General features: G+C 35.9%; 1 protein-coding gene across 3 annotated transcripts in view; it reads right to left on the reverse strand.

Moving 5' to 3' along the window:
- Positions 1-20,142, reverse strand: part of HOMER1 (homer scaffold protein 1) — a 142,952-nt gene that overhangs the window by 81,188 nt on the left and 41,622 nt on the right. For all 3 annotated transcript variants that reach the window (XM_019835916.3, XM_019835915.3, XM_019835918.3), the window contains exons 2-3: positions 7,421-7,577; positions 3,294-3,425 (exon numbers count right to left, since the gene is read on the reverse strand). In XM_019835916.3, the coding sequence (XP_019691475.1) occupies positions 3,294-3,395 (102 nt within the window). In that variant the 5' untranslated portion in view covers positions 3,396-3,425; positions 7,421-7,577. The remainder of the gene's footprint in view (positions 1-3,293; positions 3,426-7,420; positions 7,578-20,142) is intronic.

The following is a 20,142-nucleotide window of genomic DNA, read 5'->3' on the forward strand; positions in this document are numbered from 1 at the left end:
CCTTGGACAAACTGCAGTCAAAGACATCATGATAACTAACTTAGAACTTGAGGTCAGCTAGTTTATCTACGTCTCTTCCTCAGTGTTCAGATACACTTTACTAAGACCAAGGTGCAGAGTATAGGATGGGAGTGGAATCAGTAAAGATTAGCATACTTTGTTTATCACAGGGAAAAAAATGAATCTTTTAGGTATTTACTCATAAACATCTCGGTATTTGGAGTGTGCTTTTAAATTTTACTGGAACATAAACTCTCATATTATGTGAGGCTTTTTATTTTCAACAATATAAATGGCAACATTTACTATTATCGCTAAATAGCATTACTAAAACTTCATTTCCAAAGATTCTTAAACAGCTAATGTACAACAGCAAAGAGGAATAACACGAACTCCACAAAGGTCTTTAAAATTGGTAACAACAACAACGAACTATGGTACATAAAATGCTAATTCCTACAAATCCATAGTAATCTAGAAATGTCAGAGCCACAAAGATTATCTATTACTGCTTTGGAAGTGGAAACTAGTCTACATTATTCTCAGAGTAAGTTAAGGCTACACAATAATCAAATTAAAAAGTCAAAAATCTCTATGCAACTTAAAGCACCAGCTAAAGCTGGTAATTAAAATATGAAATTATGGTTCCCTACTCAAACCCCATAAGCCAACCCTGATTTCATTTTGATATTGAGAAGGAAAACTTGGGAAGGAAAGGTCATTGTACTCTAACCTGCCTTGGACATTTGGAAGAAGGCTAAAATTTAAGTTTTCATTACAACTTTCCTTCTTACATTAAAGTTGTCACCTGTAACTTGTAGATCAGGGAACTGAATGTATATTACTACTCCTTTTTCAAGTAAAGAGGTATTCTGTTCAAGTAATCTGAACACAAAGCTAAAAAGGTCTCATTCACACTTGTGTAAATGGAATAAAAAGGAAACCACAATTAATTTCTCTCAATGTAATTTGAAGTAGAACACAGTTTTTCTTACACTCATCTAGCATTCCAACATAGTTAATGTTTAAAACTCTTTCAACTTCATAAAGGCTCACACTACTGTTAATTTTTATAGGTTTGCGTTTCCATGGTAACAAAATACAACTTAGTAAGCACCCTAACAATCCAAGCACAGTTGCAATTTTCCTCATACATCAACCCTACGGACCAAATATTTCTCTCAATACTGCTACTCTCTCTTATTTTGAGAGATCCTTGTCTAGAATTGCCTTCAGACTTTCTAAAACCCTTATAATGCTTTGATTCACTTACGGTTTTTAATGATAAAATAAGCCAGAATAATTACATGCTTGCTTCATTTATGTAAAAGATTATAAACTCCTTGGGATCCCCTAGAGTCTATAAAGCAGCAACAATGGTCTTTAAGGTAGCATGGAAAATAAATCATGATTTTGTCATCTCTGGACAAAAACATTATGAAGAGACTGATCACCAACTCTTGGAGCCAAGTCCAGTGAATAATTCCTGGAGCCAAGTCTAGTTTATTTAATGTAGATTCTCCCTCAAAATACTAAGAATCACTATCAGTAAGGTTGGTCAAAAGTATATGTTAATTTGAAAGAGGAAAAATTCTTGAAATATAAAAGCCATTCTCAGAAAAAAAAGATCAAATGAAAGGATATAGTATAACTGAAAGAATTTAATAAGCTATTACTTTGCCACATTAGCTAGCTGCCTAGTAACCTCAAAGATGTGACAAAAACTTAATTTGCAGTCAAAATTACTTATGCCCAAAAATCATTTCATACAAGTTTATTTGAGAAATTAATCCACAATTTAGTTCCTGTCAAGAAATTTAGCAAGGGTAATATATCAACTTTTTTTGCTCTAGACTTTAATAGACAATTCCAAAAGGAAGTTCCAAAAAGGTTCCATCTGAGTAATGGCAAAATTATTAGAACAAATGTGTAATTTCCTAAGGGGATTATTTCCGGAGGGGCAATGCTCAGCTGGATACCTGTGTCCCTGCTATGTTGAAATACTTTGAATCTAGAATTCATACCTTTACCACAGTCCAAGAAATGTATTTAGGGAGTAAGATGGGTGTAACAGAAAACAAATCAGTAACACTTTTTCATTTTCATCATCCTACAGAGAATGGACTTATAATCATGAAGGCGAAAGTTAAAATGGCCTTAAAATTGGTCCCTAAACTGTAATTTATATTAAAGGTAATAAAAATATTTGAAAACAACCATGTTAAGTAATGTCTACAACCAAAAAAAATGGAAGCAAAGATTACTTCAATTATTGATCTAACTATACCCACGAGTCAATATTCACAAAAACGTAAGATTATTTTTAAAAAGAACTTATTTTTAAGCATCAGAATGATTTGTGTAATGAATAGCTTACAGTGTAAACATAAACAGTGTATACCTACAAGAGTCTGATGACCCTGAAGCTGAACATTTGTAACTCCCAAAAGGCATCAAATTATTGTGAAAGGTAGGGTTATCCTTTTAATTGAACATTTCAAATAGAGAAGTTCAAAGAATAAATCTTTGGGTCTGGTGAGCATAAAATCTGACGAGCCAAGTGAGTACTCCTCATCTCCTTGATCAGTATCTTATCCTGAGACAGTTTCCTTTGCCTTAGTCTTTGTGGATGACACCCACAAGGCACTGCTAGTATAAACACTGCAAGCTGCTGCTGGTACGCGGGACAACTCTTTTATTTCCAGTAATTAGCCTGGTGATGTTCTGTATTTTGTTGGCCTTTCCGGCCACAGTCATTCACTTGGTCAGTATCTTGCAGGAACTCTTCATGTGTTTGTTAGATCTCACCACTCTGTACTATATTACAGAGTTTGAAGTAATTCTCAGAGAAAGCACCATTTTCCCTAAACAAAGTAATTCTTAAGTGCCTGCTGTCATGTCAAAAAGCTGAAATCTGTATCACTATCAGCTTACGTTTTCACAATTCAGAAGAGCTTGCTGTTTACCTTCTTGCAGACCATCTCCACTAAGGGTGCTAATCCCTGGGCAAAGTCCATTCAGAAGTGATAATCCCCAACTGTTATGTGAACTACCATACAGAGAGTTAACCACCCAAATACTTCTCTATCAATGGTGACCGTTTTTAATGTGTATAAATTATTTCCCAATTGACAGTGAAATCCAATGATCTCTCACTTCTTGCTTTAAAATCACTATAATTGTTCTAGAGTATTAAATTTCTCCTATATTTTACACTTTTCATTTGCTATTATATATTTAAGACCTATGATTTGAAGATGAAGATTTCCACGCAATCTAATGAGTTGACTTACTTTTGAAAGATGATGCTCAGAGGAGAATCCCAGTCCGTAAACAGTGTTTGCCCGGCTATCGGCCCACTGGCCAAACTTCTGAGATGTTTTAGTAAATGTCATGTTTGGGGTGATGGTGCTATTAATTATTGCCTAAAAAATAAAATAAATATGAGTTACAAGCCAAAAGTTAGCAAACAGGCATTTAAACACAGGACTATTTACTTCTGTAAAAAAACAAAGGATTTCTAATGAGTTTACTCAAGGGAAAAACAACCCCTAAATATATACTTTACTTCTTTTCCCACAAAGTGGTATAAATTCATGATACTGAGATTCACTATCATTTCTATTTAACACATAGTTTCTTACAAAATTAGTATTTTGGTGTTATTAAATATTGATTTTGGTGAACACCATAATAAATTCCAACTATTACTGTGTATCATATTAAGAGAAGTACCTTCTCACTGCCAGTACTATAAAAGTATATAATCAGTTAAGTTAGTGAGTTAATGCCCTCCAAAATTCAGATTACAAAGTGATTCCAGTAATAATAGAAATAAACATGTTACCAAATTCATAAGCAGTTTTTTGGTGAACTACCAAATGTAGAATGAAAATCAAGCATTTTCAGAACAAAGCAAAATCTATTGAACACGTGAACAGTACAAATATAAATACTTATGAGTATGCATGTATTGATGAAGTTATAATAAATGTATGACACCTGTCCTACTAAAGAAGATAGTAAGAGTAGCTGGCCCCTTGCTTTCTGTCGCAAAAGCAGATGTGTTATCTGTAGTTCTATGAGAGCCCTTACCCTTGATTAAGCATTTTTACCTGTGACAAAATTTAAATACTCATACTCAAACCTCCTTCCCCTTCAGTTCAAAAGCTGCTTTTCCTAGCGTGTCATTTTAGATTCTGTAAAATATGGCTAACAAAGTACTCTAAATTGCAGGTAGTCATGAAATGAAAAGACTCAATGGAAAAGGATATATTAACAAATGGTTAATAACAAAATATAAAAAAAGGTAAGGAATCTGGTTATGGAATCATTTGGTTATGCAACTTTTTTTTGCTGAGTATCTATTAAATGCCAAGCACAATTCTAGAGAGTTGAAATGCAACACTGAACGGTAATGTAACTGTGGATTACATTCTAAACCAAGAACAGTCAGTCAATTAACATATACGTAAGTAACTGACTAATGTAATTTCAGAGTGTTATGTGCTGCGAAGCCTGTAAGACCAGTATCTGATAGAGAAAGGGAGTCTAGAAGGCAAGGACTGGCAGGTACTAGGTTAGATTTGGCGGTCCTTGAGTGTTCCCGGAGGAGGGTGCTTGTAAGCTGAGATCTAAGTGTTTTCAAGGAGAGAAGGGCATTTTACATGGGATCTCAGTAACTCTCAAAAAGTGAGGTAGCAATAGGTTTTATAAGAAAACCTGTAAGAAAACATGTAAGAAAAATGACCCATTTGCTGTAGGTCACAGACCTTCACTTTCAGCTCTTTCAAATGAACTTCTTGATGCTTTTAAGGTTAAGAGTCCCATTTTAATCCCCATTTTGAACTTTTCCTTGCCTCCACTTGTCTTGGGGATTACTTGCTTAGGGATTCTTTAATCACTGAAGAAAAACTTTAAAATGAAAGACGATCCCACACTTAAAAAACATTATTCATAGGATGCTTGGGTGGGTCAGTCAGTTAAGTGTCCAACACTGTTTTGGCTCAGGTCATGATCTCATGGTTCATGGGTTTGAGCCCTACATCAGGCTCTGTGCTGACAGCAGGGAGCCTCCTTGGGATTTTCTCCCTCCCTCCACTCTCTCTCTCTGCTCCATCCTGCCCCCCAAAAAAACTTAAAAAAATTATTCATTAGAATTCTTTGAATAGAATGGTTTGAATTTTTTGAAGATGAATCCACTTAAAAGGAAAATCTCAATTCTTTAAAATAAATTTTCTCTCAATCCCAGAGTTCCCATCCTTTCAAGGAAAACAGGTAGAAATGCTGTGTCATTACAGATCATGTAGTGCCCTTATCTTGGCCCTCGGCCATGCTGATGTCTCTGCAGCATGATTAGAAAGCCTTTAAGCAAACTTTACATGCACAGTAAGGGCATTAAATGAGAACAAATGGACATTTTCTAATCAGGGGCACCTAAGGGCTTTCCAACTCATCACGCAGTGCAGAAATAGAAGTGGGGCGGGGAGGAGAAAACACTCAGTTAGCCACAAGTAAGCCACTCTGCTTACACTATTGCTTACCAAAAACAACTCTGCCTGCAGGGAACTGCAGTAGTTACCAGCATCAGTTTTAAAAAAGTTAACTAGAAAATGGAACATGTGATAGAAATCATAACTGCTACAGAGGGTAGATTTTGTTAAAATAAATAAAAACTTGTTCACAAGAGCTATTTAAGAGTGTAATGTTTACAAGCTGCAAAGTATACTCAAGAATGGAGGCCAGAAGCAATAGTTCCTATCGCCTCAGAAGGAAGGACACATAAGAGTTACTTAATCACATGGAACATGGGAATACTTCAGTTGAACTTTATTCTATTTAAGTCTCCCATCTGATAAAACTCCATCTTATCTGTGGTTTGGGCCAAGAGGGAAATACAGATTATAGAGAACTGAAAGTTCCAGTCAGGGAAAAGAAAGAAATTAATATTCTAGTGGCTGAGATCACAACAATTAATATCTGTTGATGTCACTAAATAGTTACAAAATATGACAAACTTATTCTTCATTAAAGAAGTTTTATAGAAATTAACTATTAGTATTTCTCAAGTCCTTTAAATCCTCCAAGTAAAAATGAAAGAGATTCAATTATTCTAATAAATACGTACTAGTCACTTAAGTAGAAGATAAGGGGCAAATAGCCCCTGGGGTTCTGTAATCTAGTTAAGGAGATAAGCAGTGAGCACAAGAGAAAATGAACTGAAAGCTGAGTTTAAATTATCTTTTGTTTCCCCAAACCACTAGGCAATACCTAATAGCCTAAAAATATTAATAACGATAACAAGAGCTGTATTTGTATAGTGGTTACTACACACCCTTTACGTGTTTTTGCATGAATTACTTAATCTTCACATGAATCCCATGGTGTAATGATGTAGGTGTTTTTATTAGTTCCTTTTTACAGATGAGAAAATTAAGGTGTGAAGACATGAACTATCTTGCTCGATCTAGGTCACATGGCTAGGAAGCAGTAGAGCAAAAATTCAAACCAGGGAGTCTAGGTCTAGAGTGTGTGCTTAGACCCTGGGCTGACCTGCTAAAATTTCTGCAAGTTCAAAGGCCTCATGGCTTTAAAAAAAAACGTGAAGGAGAAGAATGAAACCCTTGTCCTTCTATACACATTTTATCCAGAATCTGATGTTTGGTATTTCTTATTCAAAATTCATTGATAAAAAATGGAATTTTCCCCCCTTTGAAAGGCATACTATCTATAAGACAATGATCAAAGTGCTATGCAGATATTAACTCACTTAATCCTTACTAAGAATAATGAGGCTCAGAGAAGTAATTTGCCAGAAGTCAAAAACTTAGTAGATGGCAGAGCTAAGATATGAACCCAGGCAGTCCATGCTCTTAAACATTATACTATTTGCCTCTCCTAAAAATAAAAACTTAGGTCTTGTCCACATGCTTCCCTTCAGAGTAAGGGATGTCAGCTTTAATGCTGACACTGACCAGAATTCATACCATTTAGGGACTTAGAATTACTGAATAATCTACAAAAGTGTATCTGAAAAGAATTCTAGCTCCTCACTAGACTGTAAGCTCCAACAGTGTAGAAACTGTCCATTCTGTTTACCACTATATTCCTAGCAACTAGCATAGTGCCTGACATGTAATAGATATGCAATGAATGTATAATATATCGAATAAACTAACCTAAAATTTGTAGAATATTTTGGAATGTAACTCAATATAAATAAGGTGGTCAATCCAAGTAATTTAGAAGATAAAAAGACAAAAAGTGTTGCTAAAAATGATCAATTTTGGCTTTTTGAAGTTTTTAAAACTCAAAAGGAAATATTGTATCTTAATAAAGATGAAAATTCCCCAAATAAAACAGAAGATGCTCTACTATAAAAAGCAAAAGAGCAAGATCATTTAAAGAGGATATAACTTACCTTTGAGCCATCTAAACTGATTATCCTATACACATTTCTTGTGCTGTCATAGAAATAAGACACAGTAACTGCATGCTTGCTGGTGGGTACCCAGTTCTTCTTTGTGTTTGGGTCAATCTGGAAGACGTGAGCTCGAGTGCTGAAGATGGGTTGTTCCCTATCAGGCAGAAAATAAAATGACAGATTGAAAGCAGTCATTTTATTGCACTGGACAACAGAACATGAAATCTGTGAGGATGACTCCACTTACCCCAAAACTCCCACATCCCCCAAGACGATAGAAACATTGTTCCATATTTGAATACTGTAAGTATTCAATCATAAGCTTCTTTAAAACAATTATAGTCCATTCTCATTATGTGACGAATCTGTCTACTCACTAAAATGTATTTGTAACTCCAAAATCAGTACTTGAGGTACCTTCTTAGTCTTTCGTAGTGGAAAGATGCAATCGCCTGACATGCATGCTTCCATCTGAGGTTGATCAAGGCAACACTCTGCCTTATTTCAGCTCCCATACTATAAACAAGTGTCCTTTTTGTGATCTATTTGGCACCATGCATTTCATAATACTGTGCTTTTTGTTGGTGTTTTCACTGTGTAAAACAGCTCCCAAGCATAGTGCTGAAGCACGGTCTATTCTTGGATGCAAGAAGGCTGTGATGTGTCTTACGGAGAGAACGTTATAAGCTATGCTCAGGCATGAATTATAGTGCTGTTGGCCATGAGTTCAATGGTAATGAATCAATTGTCTATATTAAATGAGGGGTCTTTAAATACAAACACACATACAACAAGCTTATGTATTGACTGGTTGATGAAAATGTGATCGGAGGCTTGTAGGAACCTAACTCTCTGTATCTCCTAGAAGCAATCTTTGAGTATTTGATAATTCAGTGTTCGTGATGCCTGTATAGAACACAACTACTCTAAATAATGAGAACCGACTATATTCTATTAAAATACAAGAACTTTATATAAGCACTAGGTTAAAAATGTTCACCTATTTAAAACTAGATTAATCCAGTAACAGGTAATAAACTTCCTGAGAAAAGTTGACCTCTACTATATTAAAAAGTATACAGAAAACAAGGTAGCTCACAACCATAGTATCTTTTGCTGAGTAGGGCCTTAAACAGATTTTAAAAATAATTTCAAGAACCCAAACTATTAAAAAATGTGTATCCAAAATATCATTAGCTTATTTTACAGTCTGGAAAACAAGCATGTGATGATATATATGCAACAGAAGCACGAGAATGCAAAATTTTCCAAGTTCTGAGTAGAAGTTCTTCTGGAAACAGCCTTTACCAGGCTTTTTTGCTTTGAGCCCAAATAAAGTTCATTTCTTTCAATTACACAACATCTTCCTTTCCTAAAGCTACATAAGGTCCTAAAGAGAATTTTAACCAGTAAAGAAAGGAGAGTATGGAAGAGAAGAAGTTAGAAAACAGGCAAGCCAAGTCTGGCCCATGGCAACACGACTCTTCAGGTAACAGTAATAGGCTGGGTGTCACATATGTCTATGATCTTCTTCAGCCCTTGGAGAGCAGGTATGAAAGGGAGGCCCCTTCCCTGTAGGTAACCTGGCTCCACCCAGCTTTATTTCTGGAAACCTCCATAACAACTTTTCTTATTCTAAGAATCTGTTGTGAAGCAACTGATACATTTTATGCCACTCCCTAAAAACTGAAGCAGAGAGTCATCACTTCTGGCTTAACTCATATTACATATAGATTCATTCAACAAATAATTATTCACAACCTCCCAAGGCATTGTGCCTGGATGAAGAACTCTTCTGAATTGGAGAAAGGTCTAGTTCATTCCCTCTTTCCCTATCTTTAATCCTTCAATTTTTCAGTGAGGCTACACTTGGGTTATCTTCCAAAAAGCCCTACAAACCTTGAGGCTTTTTTTTCTCTTCACCTTTTAATTAAAGTTCTAGGTGTAGTGCAGTTGGTCAGCCTGACTGTAACTAACTAGTTCCAATCCACAGGAAAACCCAAACACACAAATGTATTTATTTAGGGCATGGAGGGAAGGGAAGTAGGAACTCTAGGGTTATCTAAGAACTTCTCCCCCATTTGACAAGCAGTAAATTTCTAAATAGTGCAGGGTGTTGCAATATATGTATTTTACAAGAAACAAAAATAGTTAAGACAATGATATTGCCTTTACACATCTTATATGACCAATCAACAAATCCCTATCAGCGGAAATCTAGTGTTTTGAGTCTTATAAATACTTTCCACATTTTAATTCATATAATTATATTAATCTGCACAATTAATCCATAAATTCAATTCCCTTGTGAATAAAAATCTTTAAACTAGCTGTTTTACAAGCGTGCCTTATGAATTTGAGTATCAACCAAGTACACTGCTTTTCTTCAATTCTCTTCTGAATAGATGACTTCTTAAAATTACAGTTCAAGATTTCTGGTCAAAATCTTGTCAAACTCTAGATTAAAAATATTAGGAAAATAATTTCACTGCTGACACAGGGAACAGAGTTCCTAGAAGTAACAAGGAAGTTACTACATCTATCAAGGCATACTAATAAATAGTTCACACCTTTACTGAATATCTACAAGCCAAAAACAGATAAAGATGGTCCCTGCCCCTGAAAATGATGAGGGAGGACAGATGTCAAAAAAATAAAATGCTCTTTACCATGACAGATTCTTTGGAAATAAGTGACCAAGAGCTACCATGGAGAATGTGATGTCTTAGTAGAATTTGAAACAAAGTATGGTAACAGTGGGAAGAGGCAATAGTACACAGGTAGGTGTAGCAAGAACCTTAGTGAGTGTGAGTGCCTTTGAAGAATGAGGCTAAAGAGAGAAGCCAATTCATGTGGGTCCCCTCTGGAAACTACTCAGAGATTGTAAACAGAGAACAGCTCCACATTTTAGAAAGACACATTTGGCAGTACTGAAGGGGTGGATGGGAAGGAAACAAGACTGAACACAAGAAGGCTAGTCAGACTCTTATGAAAAAAACTCAAGTATTTGAAATAAAGACGAATGGGGTGCGTGGGTGGCTTAGAAGGTTGAGCATCCGACTTCAGCTCAGGTCATGAAGTCATGGTTCGTGGGTTCAAGCCCCGTATCAGGCTCTGCGCTGACAGCTTGGAGCCTGGAGCCTGCTTCAGATTCTGTGTCTCCCTCACTCTCTTTGCCCTTCCCCTGTTTGTGCTCTCTCTCTCTCAAAAACAAATAAATAAAACCTGGAAGGAAGGAAGGAAGGAAGGAAGGAAGGAAGGAAGGAAGGAAGGAAGGAAGGAAGGAAGGAAGGAAGGAAGGAAAGAAGAGGAATGGAAGTTAGGGAATGGAATGAAGATTGAGGAGGGATTAAAGGTAAATTTAGAAAACAGAATCAGTAAAATTAAGCAACAGATTGGTTGCAGGGCACTGTTTCTCAATCAGGGGTGATTTGTCCCAATTGGGACCTTTCACAATTTCTGGAGACATTTTTGGTTGTTACAATTGAGGGAGGCTGCTATTGGCACCTAGGTGGTAGAAGCCAGGGGCATCGGTAATCATCTACAATGCACTGAACAGCCCCCTACAAGAAAGAACCTGACTGAAATGTCAATAGTGCCACTAGCCATATTGGGAAACAGAAACTGAAGTCTGGGTTTGAGGAAGAATGAAATGGGAGAGGATGAGTGAAGTTTTGACCAAGTTCAGATGTGTATAAGGGTTTGCATATAAAACTGTCAGAATGGAAACTTAAAAAAATTAGTTTGGAGCACAGTAGAGAAAACCACGGAGGAGAAAAAAGTTGGGGGAGTCATCAAGAGATCGTATCACACTAGTCTGTTTAAGATACATTTCAATAACACTAAGCATGTGAATCTCATTCTAGAGAAAAGCTTTGAGAAGCAGCAGAGAAAAGCCATACCTGAAATCTTAAAGCTCTTAATTTTTAAAAGGATCCGTAAAGCATTTGAAACTAACTGGCCCAAGTGTCCAAGTGTTAAAGTTAATACTTTTTTAAGTAAACTGGATGGCATTCATTAATAAAGGTTAGACACAGTACTTCCTTTACAGCAATTCACAAAAATACTAACTGCATCAGATACAAATAGTTCCCAAAATACGTTCTATGGAACAACAGTCTTAGAAATGAGTGTTCGGTGTTTAAATAAATTCTGCAAACACTGTTCTGTCCCATTCTGAAATACTTATAATGTACATTAGTGTATTAAAGGTTCTAAAACATCCTGCAGTAAAGAAACCCATTTAGGACTGAGTAACCCAGCATGTGGCAAAATTATCTGGCCCCAAAATTCTTTTCCATGTAACACGTTAACATGTCATAGGACTTATATTTATAATCAAAATATGAAAATCAAAAGATAAATTTTGAGGTAAAAGTATCTCACTGTAAGCTGGTCTGGATATTCTGCCATTTTTACTGACATTACTGTCAGTAGAAAACATATATAAAAAATACAATACAAAATGGAAGCTTTACTTAGTAACGACTAGAGTATTATTTCTTAAACGACATTGAAAGGAACTCTTCTAAGGAATTAATCTAACTGTCAATTTTAAAGCAAATAGATTTTGGCATGAAATGCTTTAAACTGCTTTAGAGGAATAAAATTGAACCAGATACACACACCACCCCCATACACACTGTAAAACTAGAAAATCATCCACTTTGGCATTTCTTCCATCAATTATCAGGACAACAAGTAGTTCAAATGACCTATTATAAGAAAAGCTTACTGGAATATTTTCCAGTTGGTTCATAAAATAATTCTATGAAGCTGGTACAAGAACAATTCGGAAGTTCTTCATCTTGGGCTAAAATGCAGTAAAAGTACTACATGCAGTGATCAACTCCAAAACTTAATATGGATGTGAAAAACTGGAAGAATGGAAGTACAAGATGACCTGAGAAAAATGTGGTAAAATCAGAGTTTTGTTTTAAAAACAAGGTTTACTTAAACACATTAGAACTGACATAAAGACTGAGTATATTTAACTCTTATCTCTGTAATAAGAAAAAAAAAAAAAAAACAACGAAAACTGAAGCAAAACAAAAAGACTACTTGCCAAGAAATATATAAATTCTAGATCTAGAAAAAAAAGGAAAAAGTTAACTTTCATCATCTGGATAGCTTTGATTTAGAAAAGTTCAATGATAATGCTTTTTAAAAATTATTACTGAAATCTGTATTTTTGCAAACATTATGTGATTATGCAATAAATTTATGTTTCAAGGAAGTGCAAAGGTATGGGCCCAATATTAACAACCAAGCTCAAGGGAAGAAAAAGAAATTATACACTCCCTAGTCTTCTTTTAAAATTTTTGTTTTAATGTTTATTTGTTATTGAGAGAGAGACAGAGCATGAGCAGGAGAGGGCAGAGAGAGAGAGGGAGACACAGAATCTGAAGCAGGCTCCAGGTTCCAAGCTATCAGCACAGAGCCCAACATGGGGCTGGAACTCACAGACCGTGAGATCATGACCTGAGCCAAAGTCAGACGCTTAATCCACTGAGCCACCCAGGCACCCCTCCCTAGTCTTCTTTTAATGTTTGGTTTACAAATACTCTTTTTCATATATGTAAATATAGTTAAATATTGTAGCAAAGGGGATATAAAGAAGGTTATGGTTTCAAATAATTCCTCGACTTTCTAATTAAGTTTTCAGAAGAAAGCAGCCTGGTAGAAGTTTAAGAAACCCCAAGGTTAATCATAGTTTCCACTGAGAGTTTGACACTGTTATAAACACGGTTGGCTGGCTATCCACCAACTATTTTTCAGCACTCCCTCCTAACATCTCCCTGCATTTTGTTCTGGTGCTCCAACCTTCCTTCACATGACTGTGAGCTTCACTAGAATAATCAAGGCAATTCCAGTCTTCTTACCAGAAGTCCATTTAGGAATGGACCTCTGAAGCAATTCAGGTCAATGAGATAAGCAAGGAATGTTTGCTGGAAGCTTCTGGGTACAGTCACAAAGAGATTCACACATAACAAGAGGTGTTCTCTTAAATAACACTGTGTAAGCAGTGACATCGGACCTAAAGGAGTCATTTTAATGCTATGAGGCCACTAACCTGAGAACAAAGCCAACATTGTTTGCTAAGAATAGCAGATGGAAAGACAAAGAATCTGCTTCCTTGAGTTGTCACTGAATCAGTGAATTAGCCTCCAGGCTTATGTGGTAAAATAAATTCCCTAATTGTTTCAAGCAAGTCATTTTCACTTTAAAAATTACACAAATGAGGGGCGCCTGGGTGGCTTAGTTGGTTAAGCATCCAACTTTGGCTCAGGTCATGATCTCATGGTTCATGGGATCAAGCCCCATGTCCAGGGAGCCTGCTTCGGATTCTGTGTCTTCTTCTAACTCTCCCCTTTCACAACTTGTGCTCTTTCTCTGTGTCTCAAAAATAAATAAATGTAAAAAAAAAAAAAATTACATAAATGATAATTGAAGAGGTTTACATGAAATAAACCCTACAATGAAGTGCCCCTCAATCAAATGTGACTGATGGTCTTCCAGAACTCCTGGCTAGCTATACACTGGTCATTCATCAACTTTATAACACAACCCCACAGCATATCCAATTAGATTTGGGTGGGGGGTGGGGGGGTCATTTAAAATTCTAGAGGTAATCAATAAAAAAATTCCTAAGACTAACTGCATTCAGACAGGCGGGAGGAAGAAATGTGACAATGGCAAAAGTTCACTATCTACTTACTTTCTACTTTAAGAATTTAATACCCAAAGCTTTTAAGAAATAGCAGTATAACACATATTAGAGATAGGGAGAAAACCACCAAGAGAAATAACAACTGGATGTTTTAAAAGCAGTTGACTCTAGTGATGCAGCTAGATGAAGGGGAAACCAGTGATTGTCTTTACAAAACTTCAAGTGTTACTTAATTTTTTAACTCTGTATAGGTACCAAAAAGACTTTTTTAAACCGGCATTGTGGAGGAATCTAGATACACATCAAAATTAACACCAAGAAAAGAATGTTTTAGGGACCACTTATGAAGACTGCCAGAGAATCGAAGAATAAGTGACAAATTTTAATAGCTTGGAACTCAATGGACTCAACAGTACATGCTATGAAGGTATTTCTATTATTCATTAAGAGGAATAGAGAGAGTGGAGAGAAGCAGAAATCCAAACATGCCTAAATCCAAGACTGAAGGTATGTCTACTTCTTGGTGAGGTGAAAATACTCTCCTCCGTCAGAAGTAAAAACACACTAAGATAAAAACATTCTATGTCAGCTCAGTTTTTGGAATTTGAGAAGCTGGATAATACTTGTTAAGGCCAAAACAACATGAACAAGGATCAGACAGGGAGTGAACAGACACCAATGATCACTGAATTTAGATGTAATACCTGAAGAACTTAGCTTCAGTGCCACTTGGGGGTGGCACAGAATGTCTTCAGACAAGTCAGAGCTCAAGCACCTGAATTTCCTCCAAAGAATTATCTTGCACAAGTAATAATATAAATTGTAATCCCACTGGGATTATCGGGGAACTGGTTTAACTCCGTCTCCCCATACATCCACACGAGAAAAATCTTGACTACAATACCTGTCTTGATGCTGCTCAAATATTGTAACTGCATATTGCCAATTATGTACTTCTATTGCCATGTTATGTGTTTAACAGCTGACTGCATATACATTTAGAACGTTATCTTTTGAAACATACAAGCTTCTTTTGAGGGAAGCAGAGATTATTCTAATGGCTACCCAACACATAGTTGTACTACAAGAACTCCATCTAGTGATGGACCAAAAACATAGCAGGCATATGTTTTTTAAAACTTCCAAGTTACTATTTAGCCAACACAAAACTGTAAAGTGACATTGTTATACCACAAGTATGCAGATTCAAAATGTGACGCCAACAACTACAAAACATTTTTTCTGGAAGAATTTCTTAGAACTGTTTGATGTTTAAAAATAGAGTTCCTTGGTCTTGTAATTGGTTAAATGACCCTTTGAATGAAAGATTTTTTTAGAAAATCATCATTTGCATCACAATTGAGCGTCAGAAACTTTCATGACATCAAATAAATTAAAATTTTCCATTTGGAATTTAAGATTATTAAATTACAAAATTATAGTTAGTAAAAATACTATTTCTTTATATACCATCCCTCATTTTAAGAGCGGTTTTCATCAATCTTAGTCCTTTCATTAGGCCACAGCACTAGTTATTAAAAGAGATTATAGTACTTATTTACCTTGGGCACTTTAATCATTAGCTACTTTTAAAACATCAAGAGGTATAACAAAATTCATAGTAAAGAAAAGCAATCCCACTCAATGTATACTTTTTAGCAAATGATAATTATCAATTGATTCAATGCTCAAAGAACCTGACTTGCTAATTATTTTTATTTTTAAAAAATTTTAAGTAATTTTTTAAAGTTTATTTTTGAGAGAGAGTGAGCAAGTGAGCAGAGGAAGGTCAGAGAGAGAGGGAGAGAGAGAGGATCCCAAGTTGATGTCTGTCAGCAAGGAGCCCAATGTCGGGCTAGAACTCAGGAACCATGAGATCATGAACTGAGCTGAAATCCAGAGTCAGATGCTTAACCAACTGAGCCACCCAGGTGCCCCTTGACATGCTATTTATTAAATAACCACCAAGTGACATCATCTCTGCCCCTCTTCTCCATTTTATTATTTTTTATTAAAAAAAAAATTTTCTTAACATTTATTTATTACTGACAGACAGAGAGAGAGCATGAGCATGGGAGGGGCAGAGGGAGGAGGAGACACAGAATCTGAGGCAGGCTCCAGGTTCTGAGCTGTCAGCACAGAGCCCGATGTGGGGCTGGAACTCAAAAACCACGAGATAATGACCAGAGCCGAAGTTGGACACTCAACGAACTGAGCCACCCACACACCCCCCCTTCTCCATTTTAAACCATATCCATTTCAGATAAAATACTGGATGTTTAAAAATAGAGGTATTCCTGATAACTCATTATATTTAAAATTAGTATTGTCTCTCTGTCTCTCAAAAATAAAGAAATGAAAAAAAATTTAATCTCTGTCTCTCAAAAATAAATAAATGAAAAAAAAATTTTTAAAAAGGCGGGGTGCCTGGGTCCCTCAGTTAGTTAAGCATCCAACTTCGGCTCAGGTCATGATCTCACAGTTTGTGAGTTCGAGCCCTGGGTCGGGCTCTGTGCTGACAGCTCAGAGCCTGGAGCCTCCTTTGGATTCTGTCTGTCTCCTTCTCTCTCTGCCCCTCCCCACTTGCACTCTGTCTCTCAAAAATAAATAAAATAAAAATTTTTAATTAGTATTGTTATTTCCAACTCTATTAGACTTTAAATATTCTTTACCCAGGTGATTTCCAATAAATAAAGCTAAATAGTGAAAAATGAAAATATACAAAAGGGAAATCGAAGGAAAAAAGCCTCTTATTAATGAAAATTTAATTTGTTTTAAAATAGGTGGTGCATTCCAAAAAATCTAAAAAAATTTTCTAGTAGACATCCAATTCCTAAAACCTTTAAAAGTGAGTAAAATGTAAAAATATTATTTAAAAAAAATTTTTTTATGTTTATTTATTTTTGAGAGAGAGAGCACAAGCGGGGGAGGGACAGAGAGAAAGGGGAACAGAATTTGAAGCAGGCTCCAGGCTCTGAGCTGTCAGCACAGAGCCTAAAGCAGGGCTCAAACCCATGACTGCAAGATCATGTCCTGAAGTTAGATGCTTAACTGACTGAGCCACCCAGGCGCCCCAGAAGATTATATAAGTTCTAATACCAATAATATTTGAAGGAACAACAATACTCTTGGGTACTTTTCCTATACACCTACTACAAACTAACCAAGTGGATACTCAATCCATATAGTATCTGAAGAAGTAACTATTCTAAGAAATAAATCCAGGACTGAAGAGAAAGAATTGAAGGTACTGTGGCAAAATGTTAATGTTTGCTACATTTGAATAGCAGTTGCATGAATGTTACATTATTCCCTGTATTATTCTGAGTATCTTAAATAGCTCACAACAAACAACAAAACTTCACACCACTTCTCTTAGAATTTTTATTGACACTGTGAAATCTGAATAATCAGCTATGTTTTATAGATATGTAGATCATTTATTTTTAACTGTGACGCAAAAGTCTATGGTATAATTAGAGCACTGTCCAATACAGTACTACTAGCCACATGACTACTGAATATTTGAAATATGGCTTATGCAATTGATAAAGTGAATTCATTTAGATTTTGATACCCAAGTCACTTAAACACATTTAAGCATATACGGGACGACCTGGGTATGTGAATCTACTATTTCAATTGTACATTTGATGAAATTTAAACTGAGTTCAAGTATTTCTGATTTTAGCCTCCAAAATGAGAGGTGCTCTAAGTACAAAATACATAAGGGATTGCAAAAACTTAGTAAGTAAAAGTATGTAAAATATTCCAATGATTCTTATATTAATCACATATTAAAAAGATATTATTTTGGATATATTGTGCCAAAATGTGTTAAAACCAATTTTACCTTTTTAAAACATTAACAATAAATTTAAAATTATACAAGATGCTCACACTGTATTTCAAGTAGAAAATACTGGACTGTTTTATGTAGCCATTTCCTTACTGACAGACATAGAAGTTCCATTTTTTACACTATTACAAACAATGCCCCTGTATGTTTACTTGTGCACACATGCAAGAAGATATACTAGAAAAATTCCTGATCATAGGGTATGCACCAAAGCATATTTCCAATTTGCTCTTCACAGCACATGTACCAATTTATATTCTTTTATAAAAAAAAAGGTTTATTATTTATTTTGAGACACAAGAGAGAGAGAATCAAGCAGGGGAGGTGGGGGGTGGGAGAGAGATGAGAGAGAGAGAGAGAGAGAGAGAGAGAGAGAGGAAGGAAGGGAGAGGGAGGGGATCCCAAGCAGGCTCCATGCTGTCCGTGCAGAGCCTGACGCGGGGCTCGATCTCATGAACAGTGAGATCAGGACCTGAGCTGAAATCCAGAGTCAGATGCTTAACCGACTGAGCCACCCAGACGCCCCTGAGTTTATATTCTTAATAGTCTTAGATAATTTCCTCCCAACACTTGGTAATGTCCAAGTAACATCTTTAATTTGTGCCAACTTGATGCGCATGAAATGGTATTTCAATGTTGCTTTAATCTGCATAACACTGATTACTAGTGAGGCTTAGGAGATCTTCGTATACTTCTGACCCATTTGAGTCCAGTAGATTTCTGTACTTATTCCTGAGCTTGTTTAAAACCTTATTTTAGCTTCAGAGAGTGAAAGAGACCAGAATCCAAAATTCAGCACTCAAACCATAAGCAGGGCAACATTTCATAATTCTAACATATATAAACCTAATTGAGGTCAACACCCACTAAAGTACAGAAAAACCAAGTTGTTTTCCCCTAAATCTAAGGACATCTAATGTTTGAAAATCAATACAGTATAGATATAGCACATAAATTCTGCCCTTTTCCAAAGGCAAATTATAGTTTTAGTTTTTATATACCAAATTGTTCCTGACATTCTTCAAAATTTTTCCTTTGTGGAGGGGTGAATACAGGAGTAATAAATGTGTACTAGTCAAACTTTTAGAGTTTTTTAAAGTTTTCCTGGCTTCTTATCAAAACAAACAAACAAACAAACGAACAAACAAATCCAGGAGCTCCTGAGTAATTCAGTTAAGCGTCTGGCCCTTGATTCCGGCTTAGGTCATCATATCACAGTTCTCACAGTGCATGAGTTCAAGCCCCGAATGGAGCTCTGTGCTGTCAGAGGCTGGTAGGGATTCGCTCTCTCTCCCTCTCTCTGCCCCCCATCTCAAAAAAAAAAAGAAATAAACTTTTAAAAAAATTTTAAACCTAACCTTTAATGCTAAACTATAAGTCAAAAGTAATAATGTGATTTTACTGTCAAAAAGGTTAAACTCATGGGTGTTTTTCGAATATTAAACACTATCACCACTTCTACACAATTTCCATTCCAACTTTCCTTAGACTTGAAAGAATCACTTCTATCTAATGGAGTTTTCTCAGTCACAGGTAATAACTACATCTGGCTAACTCCTTTCTGAGTGGTCTTCAAGTATGTTAGCTATATGTAAGTCTACCAACGAACAGCATCTGGTATTTTATGTACGGTAGCCACACATTCTCAGTTTCTCAGATTATCCAACTTTAATATACTTATTTTTTCTATTGAAAAAGGGCTGCATTAACTATAATTAAATGTGATTTATGATGCCCACTGTTGTCAGCTTCTCAGGAAACAAAGATTATAGACAAAAATTTTTGTCAGATGCTGTGCCCCAATTTGGGGTTTTGCAAATACAATCTATAATGACATAGGGTTTTTGCTCAAATGCATTAGATCTATTTCAAAACAGTGGTGTTAAAATAATTCAGTCATTACAGCATTATGGAGTCCCAAACAAATTCTGACTGTGAATCCCAAACTTTCTGACTGTGAATGTATTTATTATTTTTCACTGATGATAAATTTAATATACGTATACAATAAGCTACGTTGTGGGGGTGTCTTTGGCCTTTTCAGCCTTTCTGAAAGTGAATTTTAGCAGAGAGGTACATGAGGTAATCACTATTGATAAAAAGGGCACCAGATACAGTACTCTACCGCTTATAGCACTGGTTTTTTTTTACACATTGTGGCAACCCAGAGGGTCATGGTCAACTTAATGG

The sequence above is a fragment of the Felis catus genome, chromosome A1 (genome assembly GCF_018350175.1).
Source record: "Felis catus isolate Fca126 chromosome A1, F.catus_Fca126_mat1.0, whole genome shotgun sequence".
In the NCBI taxonomy this organism is placed as follows: Eukaryota; Metazoa; Chordata; class Mammalia; order Carnivora; family Felidae; genus Felis; species Felis catus.